Here is a 13,737-nt window from a genome sequence, read left to right as displayed (position 1 = left end):
AGGAAAGGTGGGTGGATAGGTCAAAGGTTATGTCTGAATTTTGTTTCTGAACAGTTTAAAATCAATATTCCAAACAGCAGCTTCATTCATGGTGGCAGCATGTTGGTCCTTCACCTGCAACGAGAGAGAGTGGTGGTGGCGGCCGTCGTGGGGGGTGGGGGGTTAGTGTTAAACAGCACCAGGGGAGGGTTAGCGTTCTTGTCTCCCAGAGGCCCCAGAGCTAAGCTTATCCAGGTCCTTGGGAAAACTGGTGTTGTGGGCTGGATGCCAAGAGTGATGGGCGGCACTGGACCCACCGACTGCAGAAGGAGCCACGCTCTCAGCTCCATGGGCTGGAGGTGCAGTCTTCCTGAACAGGACAAGGAGGCTCCCCGCTCTGAAGCCCCGCGGGTCCTGCAGAAACAGAGGCCCAGGGTAGGAAGAGAAGCTCTCCTTAAGGCACTGGAGGTCATGCTTAAAGGGGTGTATCCAGGCTCTGGTCAGGGTTGGAGTCAGTCTGGGGTCAAGGCCAGGGTTGTGGTGCCTCTGGGTAGGGTTCAGCCTGACATCTAGCCTGGGCAGCGACTGGGGCTCAGTTGGGGTGATGTAGATGCAAAGACTGTGTCCGCACCAGAGGTCTCAGGGGATGAGAATTAGAATGCAGGAAACAGTCACCAGAAGTTGAAAAGCAGAATCAATAGCCAGGACATTTATCCAAAGAAGCCCTTCGCGGCCTCTATGGGCCCTGATGGGTAGCACACACCACCGTGAGGGGAAGTCAAGCAGAGACCAAAAATCTGGTTTGCTTGAATGACTCCAAAGGGGCAATCTTGTGTGTGTGTTGCCAGAGTGAGAATCTGAAGGCTGAGTGTTGAGAGCAGGGGGCAGAGGAGAGGCCCACAGAAAGCGCATCTGAAAGGTGGGGGGTGGGGATCAGCTGGAGAGACAAGGATGTGGTGGAGCAGCAGGGAGTGCAAGGAAGTTGGGAGAAGATGAGAAAGCAGAGGGAGAGAGCAAGAGAGACCCAGAGAGGATGGGAGAGGGGGACACATACACACACCCAACAGAGAACCAGAGAGAGTTGAAAGAGAGGTGGTGGACCAGAAGGAGAGAGAGAAGCCCAGAGAAAGCACGAAAGACCTGTGTGGGTAGAGGGGTCTTGAGGGGCAGGATCCAGAGAAAGAAGGAGAAACCCAGAGAGTAGGAGAGGTCAAGAAAGAGACATATCTACCCAGGGAGAGGAGAGAGACGGATGCTGGGATAAAGAGAGAGGGAGATCAAGAGGGTGGAAGCATGACTGAGACCCGCCCAGACAGAGGGACAGATGTGGCTGAGTGCCTGAGAGACATGAGAAATACAAGGACGAAGAGGGACAGAAATCAATGGAAAGGGATCTGGCAAGGTCAGATCCGAGTGGGACAGGGCCAGATGTCAAGCACAGAGGAACACGGTAGGAGTCAGAGAGGAAAATACATTTACTGGAAAGAGAGACAAAAGACCAAAAGGGGAAGATGGGGGAGGGTCATGCCCAAAGCTGGGAAGAGAGGAAAAGGCTGAGGATGGTGCAGAAGTAGGCGCGCTGAGACCTCAGAACCTGGGAGGACCCTCGGGGCCCTGATAGCCTCCCCCACACCCCAGGGACAGGGCTTACACATTGTAGACAAAACGGGAGCTAGGATGTGTAAGCACCTGTTGAGTGCCTGCTGCATACCGGGCACTGGGCCAGGAGTCCCGGAACACTCATCTTCCTGTATCAGAGTTGTTTGCTCTTGTGTTTTTTCACAAAACTGTATTCCCTGAGGATAGAGGTTGGGTCTCACACTGCACACAGTAAGTGCTCAGTAAACCATTCATTGCAGAACGAATGTTTGAATGAACAAGTGGACAGCTGAATGCTTGTGCAACTGAGCCAGCAGACACAGGCAGTCAAAAGTGGGCGACAGGCTGACCCTGACTACCCCACTCTGGAGCAGGGCCAGAGTGTTGTGGGGGCAGACCACAGCATCAGTGGTGAGGGCTGGGGCTCGGGTGGTGGAGGAGGATGGACCATCGCCTTCATGTGCTGTTTGCCACCTCTGTGCTCTTGTTGGGTGCTCGTCATGCTTGCAAACACTTTACCTTCATTGCCTCACAGCAATCCTGTGACGTAGCCATGACGATGATATCGCTTTATAGAGGAGGAAACTGAGGCTCAGAAAGCATAAGTTACTGTCAAGAGTCAGATACCTAGCAGGACTGAAGAGTCAATGTAACACTAGAACTGAGCTCTTATGTGATCCTGTTCCCCCCAGAGTAATCGTACCTGGTATCTGTTCACGGCACTTTGGCTGCTGCTGTAGCTTTTGCAAGTGTAGCATATCATTGTCCTGATGACAGCTTGCTAGAAAGAGTTGTGGAACCAGGGCTGTCACTCCCATTTAAGAGGTTAAACCAGGAAGGATGGAGGGATGTGTGTAAAGCACATGCTCACGTATAGCAGACTCCGGACTGGAACCTGGGCAGGGCTCTGCCTAGAACACAGTGCTGGTAAGAGATGTCCACTAGTGTCCAGATGGAACACACCTCACTGAGGAAGTCGTCTGAGGGTGAGTGGTGCCTGGCTGGAGCCAAAACAGGATGCCCAGGGCAGGCCATCAGGAGGACAGATTTCAGGACTCTTGAAACAGTGTGTATGAGTTTAATACTGGCTCTAGACATTGGCATTGGGCAAATTACTGAACTGCTTACTCTCTGCCTAAAAAGGAGATGACGATAGTTGTACCTTTTTAGTATTTTATGAGAATTAAATGAATTAATATTTTTAAGCCACTTATAACAACCTCAGTGCATAGTAAGAATTGGTGTGTTGTTAAATATATCAAATGAATAAATAAAATAAGGCAGGAATGATCATCGTCATCATCATTACCCAGAACCCACCCAGGAATGGGTCCCGGATTACTGAGCTCTACAGGAAATCAGAACTCTGGACAGCGCCCCGAGCTTCCCATCCACCCTGTTGGTTCCACCTGTTCTGTCAAGTTCTTTGGCAGGGAAATGGACCCCCTCCCTTTACTTCTGGTTATCATAAGCTTGAGGATTCTCCTCACCATTCTGTAATGTCTATTCTATGAGGGAGGACACAAAGCTCTACCCGGAAGGCCCTTCAAAGAGAGAGGAGGCCCCGTTCCTGGGGGGTTGTTTTTGAGGGACTTCACCAGATGTGTGGGACCCAGGGGCTTGTACTCAGTGTGGCTAGGCAACGTGGCCGGCCCCATCGATTTCTCTCAGAGTAATCACTAAGCTCAGACTGGGAAAGAGCCAGGATGGAGACAGGGTTGAGGTAGGGTTAGGGGAGGGGGAATGAAGGAATTGATAAGTTCATACATTTGTGATGTGGGCTGAGGGTCCCATGCAGCTCGGGGCTTGCTGAGAACCAGAAGTCTTCTGCTCTTCCAGTTTCTCCAGAGCTGCCCCTGCCCCACCCAAATCCGGGTCCACTCAATACTGATTGAGTAACTCCCTTCTCACGAGAAGATATATAACCACGCTCTCTCATTTATGGTCACCCTCTGTGCACCGAGACCGTTGTACCCATTATTTCTTTTCGCCCTCACCGCTCTGTGAGTGAGACATTTCCAGTCCTATTTTGCTGATAGAAAAACTGAAGCTCAGAAGGCAAATAACTTACTCAAACACTGCTAGCAGTGGAAGAGACCCCCCCCCCTCCCCGCCAAACACACTTCCTTTCAAGAAATATTGTTCTTAAGGCTAACAATGGGGGACTTCTATGGGCTTTTAGCCTCTCTCATGACTTTACTGCAGTGAAAAATTCCTGAATGTCTCAAACCTGTCATAACTACCGACACTTCAACTCGAAGGAAGAAATCAGTACTCCCTCAGATATAAGCTCCTGTCAGGGCTTCCTGTACCCAGCCCTCCCTGTTCATGCCCATCTCTGCTCCTTCCCCAGAGGAGGTGGCTGAAGGGAAGAACGCCATCCTCATCGGGATGAGCCAGTGGAATTCGAATGACCTGGTGGAGCAGATGGAGACCATGGGCAAACTGGAGGAACACCAAGGTGAGGTTCTGCATCTCTCATGGCCAGACTGTGTACATGCATGTGTTACAGGGTGGGTTGAAGGGCTGGCCATTTGGCCCTAGGACTTGGGTCTTCTATGAAGAGTCATTTGTCCCTCTGGGCACCTCCCCTCCCTGAGCCTGTGACCCCTGAATTCTGGGACCCGCAGGAACCCTCATGGGGACTTCTGTGGGGTTTTCTGTGGCAGAACAGTTGCAGGGTACTTCAACAGAACATCCTTTGTCCCCAGGAGCATGAGTAACTAAGGGCAGGTGGCGGGATCCAAGCCCTGCCAGGCCGATGGTGTTGGAATCTTGGTTGCAGTGAGGTGGCAACTGGGGGAGCCTTTCAGAGGGGACAGGGGAGGGAGGCAGCAGTGGGGGTTGTGGCTTTTTGGGCCGAGTTGTTGAAGGAGTATGTGGCTGGGAATTAATCCCGGAGGCTTTTTATGGAGAGGAGTTTTGACCAGGCGATTAATCAGCAGACAAAGCAGGCATATCCTTTGAGGCACCCATCCATCTGTCCATTTGCCCACACTGCATCACTAACAGAATGTCTGCTCAGCATCTACTGGGTATAAAGTGCTTGTGGGAGGGACCAAGGGTGATTCAGTCAAGGCCTCTGACATGTGATATGTCTCATAGTTTAAGTCAAGACATGAGGGAGTTGGGCTTCAGCTGAGGGTTGTTGGGCCCAGAGGGGAGAGGCAGGAATTTTGGAAGGAGGGAGGAGAGGGGGACTCATGAAAGGCCTCCTGACAATAAAGCTAGGGCCAGGCTTTGAAAAGCAAAGTGTGGGGGATGTAGCTGAGGTGACATATGGGGAAACCAAGGCTCAGAGAGGAGCTGTACGTAATTATAGTGCACCTGGAGTGAGGCACAGAACTGGGGCTAGATTCTCTCAGGATCTAGGGTGCTAACCTCCGTATTTGCTATCCCGAGTCCAGTTTTTTTCTATCCCTCCTCCCCACCCCGTGTATCACTCCTCTCATTTCCCCTCCTTCTCATCTACCCTTTTCTTCCCCTCTTGGCCTGGTAATTCCTCAGTCACGTCTGGGCCAGAGCTGCTGGTCTGGGCAAGGCCCGCCTATCAGGAGCTGTTCAGTGAGACGGTCTGGGCCCAGCCCAGCAGAGAGACACATCTTCCTGGTTGCTGGCTGTCCTGCCTGTGGGCTCTGCTCCTTTGCTCACCCCCATCCTGCCTCCTTGGTTTTCAGCCCTCCCCATGCCGAAGTGCCCATGCAGAGAAATGGACAGGGCGGGGATGACGGTTCCATTTTATAAATGAAGAAACCCAAGGCCCAGAAAAACTCTGCCTGGCCCGAGGCCCTCCAGGTCGGTGGCAGCACCATGCTCAGACTCCCTTGTCTCTTGATTCCCAGCTCAGGGCTTCCGCTCCCAAATTGCACTGAGGCCAGGCACAGTCCTGGGCCCCTGCAAAGTCAGATCCAAGAAACCCAGACTCTTAAAGAAAACTCTCCGCAACCCCGGCCACTGTCACATTCAAAGGAAGGGCAGACTCTGAGTCTGGTCATCAAGGCCAGTCCAGGGACAATTGCTCAGTCTTCACAGGCACATGTTTGCAGATGGACCCTTGTCTGCTCTTTCCCTCACCCCAGGATCCCTGGAAGGGGCCCAGAAGGGGTCATGGGTTCCAGGTGCTTCCCCAGGGCAGTGCCTGGTATCCATGAAAAGACAAACCCAGACTTGTACTCAGCACCCATCTGGTCATCCGTTTCCCACCACCACCCTCACTTGTCTGCCAAAAAATGTCTGACTCAGACACAGTGTGAGCTAAGGAGTGGGTGATCGAGAGGCACTGTGACTGGGAGGGCAGGGGAGAAGGAGGCAGAGGGAGATTGTGGGAGAGGCTGAACAATGGCAGCTTTGGAATGGAAGAGGTCTGGGTTTGGAGGCCACCCCTGCCAGTCTGTGGCTTCGGGGCCAGGGAAAGTCACATCACCTCCCTGAGCCTCAGCGTCTTCATCTGCAGAGTGGGGCTAGCACAACAGCTGTGAGGATTCAATGAGCTAAACTTGCAAAGTACATTCAATAACAGGTCGTTAGAATGCTGGAAGAGGGAGACAAGAGTGGACGGTGGTGCACAAGTACAATTCTAGCAGACGCTTCCTGGTCCTCATGAGAGGTTGAGTTAGGGGCTGAGCTCTCCTGAGTCAAGAACTGATGCTGTTTCCTCCCATCACAGAATGGGGAGCAGGAGGGAAAGAGAGGAGAGGGGAAGAGGAAGAGGGAACCAGAAGTGTTTCCAGCTCCTTCTGAGTCTCATTCCCTGGGGCATTCATAATGTGAATTCCCACAACACGACAGAACACACACATTAATTTCATTCATTCCCACAGTCGTTTATGGAGTCACGACAGAGGCTCAGCCCTGTGCTGGAAGTAGAGTGGGGGAGAACAAACAGGAGCCGGCTGGCATTGGCACTCTTTCAGGAGCTCACAGCAGAGAGGAAGCCGATGCAATCAGACAGGCTGAGGAAGGGGCCCGAGGACAGGCTTGGGGGCTATTTGAGGGAGAGGAAAGCCTGCAAACACTTAGTGGGAAAGGCTAAAATCAAAATTGGTGGTGTAGATAGAGCTCTACCTCTGCCTCCTTCAAGCTTCCTTCCCTGAAGCGTGGGGCTCGACTCTCTTTTGTGGCTCATGCTCTGGCCCATCGTAACCCATTCGGTGCTGACCTCTAAGGCCATCTCCGGCTAAGACCTCTCTCCTGGGTCCTGGACTTAGATTTCCAGCATCCTCCCACTTACTCAACCGGGTGTCCCGAGGACTCTTCATGCTCTCCAAGTTCCTGCTAAACCTTGATTATGTTTCAGTCCATCTTTTGTCTCCTCAGCCATTTAAAGCCTATGTTACTTTGGCACTTTGAGACTGTTCTGCTTTCTCCAGTTTTGGAGGGTACTAATCCCGGCCGTTTGTGTACGTGTGCGTATGTGAGTGCACGCTAACTCTGTGTCTTGGATTTTGTTTCATTTTTTTTATTGTGAGCTCACCTTGGTCCCTCCTTTTTTTGCGGGAGTCTCATGTGCCCTGGGTTGTGAACGTGTCCTTCTAAGAGACTGGCCTGAGTGTCTCCCTAACCTTGGACATGCTATATGCTCAATTTAGTGTTTCCATGCTGAGGATGGTGTAGATTTAGACCCCACATCCCATGTGGCAGAAGCTTAGGGCTTTAATTACTCATGTGTGACTTTTTTCTTTTTCGCCGCCTGTGAGGGGTTTCTTTGCCGCGTCCCCAAAGGAGCGGTGTTTTTCTGAACTGCCTTTATGGATGGAGCAGACTTTCAGCAACCCCTGCTGTACCGGGGGCTGCACTTTAGCTCCTCACCACCTCACACAGGCTGAGGCCCGGTCTGTGGAGTTAACAGTGTGGATTTCAGCCTCTCGCCCCGGAGCCTCTGCCCATCTGGATCCTCCATGGGTCTCCTCCACGTCAGCTCCTGCTTTCGTCCTGGGCTGCACTTCCCTCGTTGCTTCTGGCACTTGTGTGTGCTCCCTTCTTTATTCTGAGCTTGGTTATATATTTACACTTTGGGTAATATATTGCCCAGTGTATATGCAGTTTAATGAAAGGGATCCTTTAGCATCAGCTCAGTTCCCTTTATTTATTATTTTATAATTGTATGTGTTATTTTTATTTAACATTTTTTAATTTGGTAAAATATACAAATACAAAACTTAACATTTTAGCATTTCCAAGTGTGTAGTTTAGGGACATTAAGTATATTCACCTTGTTGTGCAACTATAAATCATCCATTTCCAGAACTTTCCCACCATCCCGAACTGAAACCCTGCTCCACTAAACATGAACTCTCCACTCCCTACTCCCCTTGAGCCGTGGTTGCTGCCCTTCTGCAATCTGTCCCTCTCAGTTTTACTGCCCTGGGGACCCCATGCAAGTGGAATCACCCAGCGTTTATCCTTTGATGTCTGGTCTGTTTCACTCAGCATAATGTCCTCCAAGTTCACCCATGTTGCAGCATGTGTCAGAATTTCCTTCATCTTTGAGACTGAATGCTATCGCATTGTGCGTATCTGCCATAATTCGTTTATCTGGACACCCACTGGGGGACGTGTTCCGCCTTTAGCTATTGTGAATAATGCTGCTGTGTATGTACACACTAGAGCCCAAATAGTCACCTTAGTTTGGAACACATTCTTACTGTAAACAAAGTCTCCCTTCTCTACTTTCCATTTCAGACCTTTCTGCCGAGTTTATCAATGTGGGGGGTGTCTCTATAGCAATAAATCCTGGTTTGTGTTATTGCTGCCACTTGGCTTTTATTTTTTCATTTAACAGTAGATCTTGGAGAGCTTTTCAAATGGCTATATATAGACTCAGCTCCTTCTCTTTACCTGTGCTATAGTATCCTCTACCATAGATGGACCATAATTTATTTAACCATTCGGTATGGCAGACATTGGAATTTTTCATTATTTAAAAAAAGCTACGTGGGTTGGAAGCGTAAGCATTGACAGTTGTAAGAGATGCCAAAAAGCTTTCCCTAGAGACTGTGCAGATTTATATTCACACCGGCCGGGGATCCGGTTGGCCATTTCTCCGCAGTGTTACCACACTCGGTCTCACCACACTCAGACATTTCACCTGATTGACGGGTGAAGATAGTTTTCCGTTGTTTTGCTTTGTCTTAATCTGACTGCTAGTGAGGTCGATCATCTTTTCATAAGTGTGTTGAGCAAACCCATTTTCTCTTTTCTGAATTTCTTAACCATGCCTTTTTTGCTCATCTTCTGTGGGATTATGTCTTTTTCTTATTGCTTTTTTAGGAGTTCTTCACATATCTTCTGGATATAAATTATGCATCTGCTATATATTTGAAATATTTGTCTCTTAAGTCACACCACTTGGCTGCCTTTTTCTTATTAGGGCTAATAGTTTGTCGGTTGGCTCTCTTGAGTTTTCCGAGTGTCGTATCATCCACAAATCTTAACAGTTCTGTCCTTGCCAAGACACGCAGCACTTGCTTATTTTTCTTATTAAACTGCCTTGCACAGGATCTCCAGAAAGATGCCGAGTAGCAGGAACGACGGCAGGCTCTCTGGTTTGACCTTGATTGCAAGGCTGAAATCCCCGCCCCCTCGCCTGCTCATTCTTCAGTTAAGCATACTGGGACATGCGTTACATTCCATAACACTTACCATTTTCAGTGTATAGTTCTCACTGCTGCTTCTTATTCCGTGACCTCCTCTTGGATTGACTTCCTCTTCGTACTAGACTCTCTCTTTTCAGATATTCTTCCAGACAGGAACTGTGAGAGTAACTTTCCGAGTCCTTGCATTTCTAAGCATGTCTATATTTTGCCTTCTCAGTTGAATGCAAATTTGCCTGTGTTCATAATCATGTTCCCAACTATCTTTAAAAATATTCCTCATGGCCCTGGCTGGGTGGCTCAGTTGGTTAGAGCATCATCCCTATATGCCACATTTGTGGGTTCGACCCCCAATTAGGGCACATATAAGAATCAACCAATGAATATATAAATAAGTGGAACAACAAATAGATCTCTCTCTCTATCCCCCCCACCTTCTTCTCTGTCTCTAAAGTCAATAAATAAAAATCTTAAAAAAGATATTCCTCATGGCCTTCTTGCATTTATTGTTGTTGTTGAGAAGTCTGAGGTAAATTTGTGGATACACTGATTTTTTTTTTACATTTGAAAATAGTTCTTGTTGTTCTGAAGTCACAAACAACGTTTGTAGGTGCAGTTTTGTAGTTGGTGACGCCTGTATTTGGTGGGCTCTCTTTTTACTTCTTCACGTGTTTCTTTATGTTTCCTCCTTCCAAAACTGACCGTAGTCAGACGCTGGCACCATGTCTCACCTTGCCCTACCTGTTCTTATTTCTGGTCCTTGCTGGGTTCTGGAACTAACTATTCCTCTGTTCTAACCCAACAAACTGCTCATCAGTTTTCTCCTCTTCAGCTGTTTCCATTCTTCTGGTCGGCTCTTCTGTGGAGGGTTTTGGTTTTTTAAAACAACCTTTTGCATGTGGGTAACCAGCTGTACTAGCACCATTTATCTTTCCTCCATTGAATTGTCTTGGCAGCCTTGTCAACAATCAATTGATCATAAACATATGGGTTTATGTCTGGGCTCTCAGTTCTATGCCACTGATTATATATATGATATCCTTATATTTATTATATAATATATTATATATGTATCTCCTTCTGCCAGTACCACATAGTCTTGATTAGGCCATACTTAGAGTAAGTTTGAAATCAGGAAGTGGGAATCCACCAGTTTTGTTTTTCTTTTGCCAGTTTGTTTTAGCTATTCTGCATTCCTTCCATCTCCATATGAATTTTAGAGTCAGCTTTTCAACTTCTGCAAACAATACATCTGGGATTTTGATAGGGATTGTGCTGAACCTACAGATCAATTTCGACAATATTACCACGTTAACAACATTAATCTTCCAATCCGTGAACATTGGATGTCTTCCCATTTATTCAGGTCTTCTTTAATTTCTTTCAGTGATGTTTTATAATTTTCAATGTATAAATCTTCTACTTGTTTTGTTAAATGTATTCTTATGTATTTTATTCTTCTTGATGCTATTGTGATTTGAATTATTTTCTTAATTTTATTTATGGGTTGTTAATTACAAGTGTATAGAAATACAAGTGATTGTATATGTTGATTTGGTATCCTGAAACCTTGCTGAACTCAGTTATTCATTTTTTGGAGCGATTCCTTAGGATTTTCTGTATGTAAGAACATGTCATCACCTTGGGTGGTGTGGCTCAGTGGACCGAGTGCCAGCCTGTGAACCAAAGGGTTGCTGGTTCAATTCCCAGTCAGGCACATGCATGGGTTGCAGGCCAGGTCCCCAGTAGGGGGCAACTGCACATTGATGTTTCTCTCCATTTCTTTCTCCCTCCCTTCCTCTCTCTCTAAAAATAAAAATAAATAAATAATCTTTTAAAAAAAGAGCTTATCATCTCCAAATAGAGATAGTTTTTCTTCCCGTTCAATCTGGGTGACTTTTATTTCCTTTACTCACCTACTGGTTAGGTCATTTGGTGTAATATTGAATAGAATGGGGAAAGCCAACATCTTGCCTTATTTCTGATTTATGGGGAAATGTTTTTAGTCTTTCACCTTTAAATACTCTGTTAGCTGTTAGTTTTTGTAGTTGTCTTCTATCTGGTTGAGGAAGTTCCCCCTTATTATGAGTCTGTTGAGTGCTTTCTTTTTCATTCCTCACCTGAGGATATACTTACTGATTTGAGAGAGAGAGAGAGACAGAGAGAGAGAGAGAGGGAGGGAGGGAAGGAGAGAGAAATGGAAAGAGAGATATTGATTGGTTGCTTCCTGTATACACCCTGACCGGGGATTGAACCTGTAACATTTTGGTGTATGTTACGACACTCCAACCAGGGCTATTGAGTGCTTTTATCATGAAAGGGTGTTGGATTTTTCCAGATGCTTTTTCTGCATCTGTTGAGATGATCATGTGGTTTTTGTCCCTTATTCTATTAATATGATATATTACACTGATTGATTTTGATATGTTGAACAACCTTGGATTCCTGGAATAAATTCCACTTGTTCTTTGCCATGTCACTAATCTTTTATGCTCAGGTTTACATATCTCTTCCAGAATAATTTATACTCACAGTCTATGAGCTGTCACTTACAGGACTATTTTACAATCAGGGCTCTTCTTGTTTTTGAAACAAACAGTGTCTGTCATCAAGGCCACATTGTCATTGAGGGGAAGGAAGCAGCCACTGCCTAGGTGTCCCTGATCATTTCCTCTGACTTCAGCTTTCCACAAAGCTCTTTTTTTCCTACCATTCAGTCCCTGACTCTAGTGTATGCCCTTGTATCTAGATACATGGTTCTCAAGGAGTGGTCCCTGGACCGACAGCATTAGTGTCACTCAGAAACTTGTCAGGAATGTAGACTTTGGAGCCCCGTCCCAGACTTAGTGAATAGAAACTCTATGAGTACAGCTCTGAATCTGTGGCTCACCCAGCCCTTTGGATGATTCTAGTGCTTGCTAAAAGTTGACAATCATTAGTTATTATGACACTGAGTTGGTTCAAGGAACCCACGGGTCCATCTCCCTGTGCTCCCTTCAGTCGTTGAGTTTGATATCTTCCTTCCGCAGTGTTGGTTTTCCTTTGATATTTAGCAGTATTTGGATGTGCGCTCCATTTTTTATTTGCAGTTCCTTCTCAGTCTATCTGTGAGCGATGCGATATGTCTGTCCGCTGCAACCTGCTGCCATCTAATTTTGGGGAGGGTAGAAAATGCTGCTGGCTGAGTCGAGCCATTAACTTCTGCTTTATTCCTCTTGGGTATGTTCAGCCTTCCAGGGTGTCCTGCCCTCAAACATTCATCCCTTCTCACACCTGGGGACAAATGCTTCTGCCCAGCACAAGCAAGGGTTGAGGGAAGGACCATAGCACCTGGATCATCCACAGTGGAAGTCCAGACAGTTGCAAAAGCTTCCTTTGCTCCTGTGTCTTCTACCTATGAGCCTGCTATTCCTTCTGAGCTATGCACACCTTTGGGCACAGACCTTCCTTTGCAGGGTCGAAGCTATGGTTTTCTCTCTCTTGAGTTGGCTTTATGGGCACTTGACCTTGGTAGTCACACAAGGCTCCATATTTATAGGGTCTTACACTTGCATTTATGTTCTGCCGTATTAAATTTTTAAAATAATTTTTAACAAGATTCTCACATTTTCATTTTTTATGGACCCTGCAAATTACATAGCCAGTCCTACCTTCCTCTATCATATCTCTTTGCCTTCTGCCTTTTGGGGGTGCCTTACAATTTCTGGTCTGCTAAGGACACCCCTTTTTATTTTACAACACCACAAAAGATTAATTCATAGAAAATATATAATGTCATTTTCTAGGGATTTGGGGCAGGAGAAAATGGATGGATCAGGTTGCCAGTGTACCATCTTCATCCAACCCTACTGGAATGCTTCTAAAATGTAAATCTGGTCATATCACTCTGCTACGGAGTTGGTAACTAGGTCTTGATTGCCTACAGAGTGAAGTAAAAGTCCCCGGCCTGGCGTGAACCCCATCACAGTGACTCTTTCTTCCAATACTTATAATTGCCCGGGGACAATTGTAAATTAAGTTTGCCATCACTACAAAAATCAAACAGCCCTGGAATGGCTACCATGGGGATATTATCGAGGGTCTGTCTGATCATTGCTAAATCCTTTGACCCCAAGGTTATCTCTGACTCTGGTGTTCATGACTTCCGGTCCATACCTCTCCTCCTCTTCTGTTCACCCTGTGTTCCAGACAGATGCCCAGGGGCTGCTTGCTAATCCTCGAGCCCACTTGAGCTATTCTGTTTCCTGCCTTCACCTTACTTTTCTCCTGATTTCATCTCTAGCTCTTGCAATCCTATGCACTTCCTCAGGGAGCTCCCTGGTACCACAGCCTCTTCCAGACTAGCTCCTGCATGCCCAGCACTGCTTACTTGGGCTGTCCCCTGTAGTGGTGACCCTCCTGCTTACAGTTGTGTCTTTCTGGGTGTGTGCTTTGCCTCTCTTTCTGAACCTGCAGAGGTGAGGGGCTCCTGGTGCATTCATGCATTCTCTCCCTCACTTACGCATTCAGTGCACACGTGCTGCCACTTACTCTGTGTCAGACCTGGTGCCAGTCGATGTTAGGGACA

At 47.3% G+C, this 13,737-nt stretch overlaps 1 protein-coding gene across 1 annotated transcript in view; it reads left to right on the top strand.

Annotated features, from left to right (window-relative positions):
• The window catches only part of PITPNM3 (PITPNM family member 3), an 84,592-nt gene that overhangs the window by 20,908 nt on the left and 49,947 nt on the right, over positions 1–13,737 (top strand). Inside the window, exon 3 of the mRNA XM_053911831.1 lies at positions 3,932–4,039. Coding sequence (XP_053767806.1) covers positions 3,932–4,039 — 108 coding nt within the window. The remainder of the gene's footprint in view (positions 1–3,931; positions 4,040–13,737) is intronic.

Source organism: Desmodus rotundus, chromosome 9 (assembly GCF_022682495.2).
Source record: "Desmodus rotundus isolate HL8 chromosome 9, HLdesRot8A.1, whole genome shotgun sequence".
In the NCBI taxonomy this organism is placed as follows: Eukaryota; Metazoa; Chordata; class Mammalia; order Chiroptera; family Phyllostomidae; genus Desmodus; species Desmodus rotundus.
Note: the sequence above shows the minus strand (reverse complement) of the source record. Positions and strands in the feature narration are given on the sequence as shown.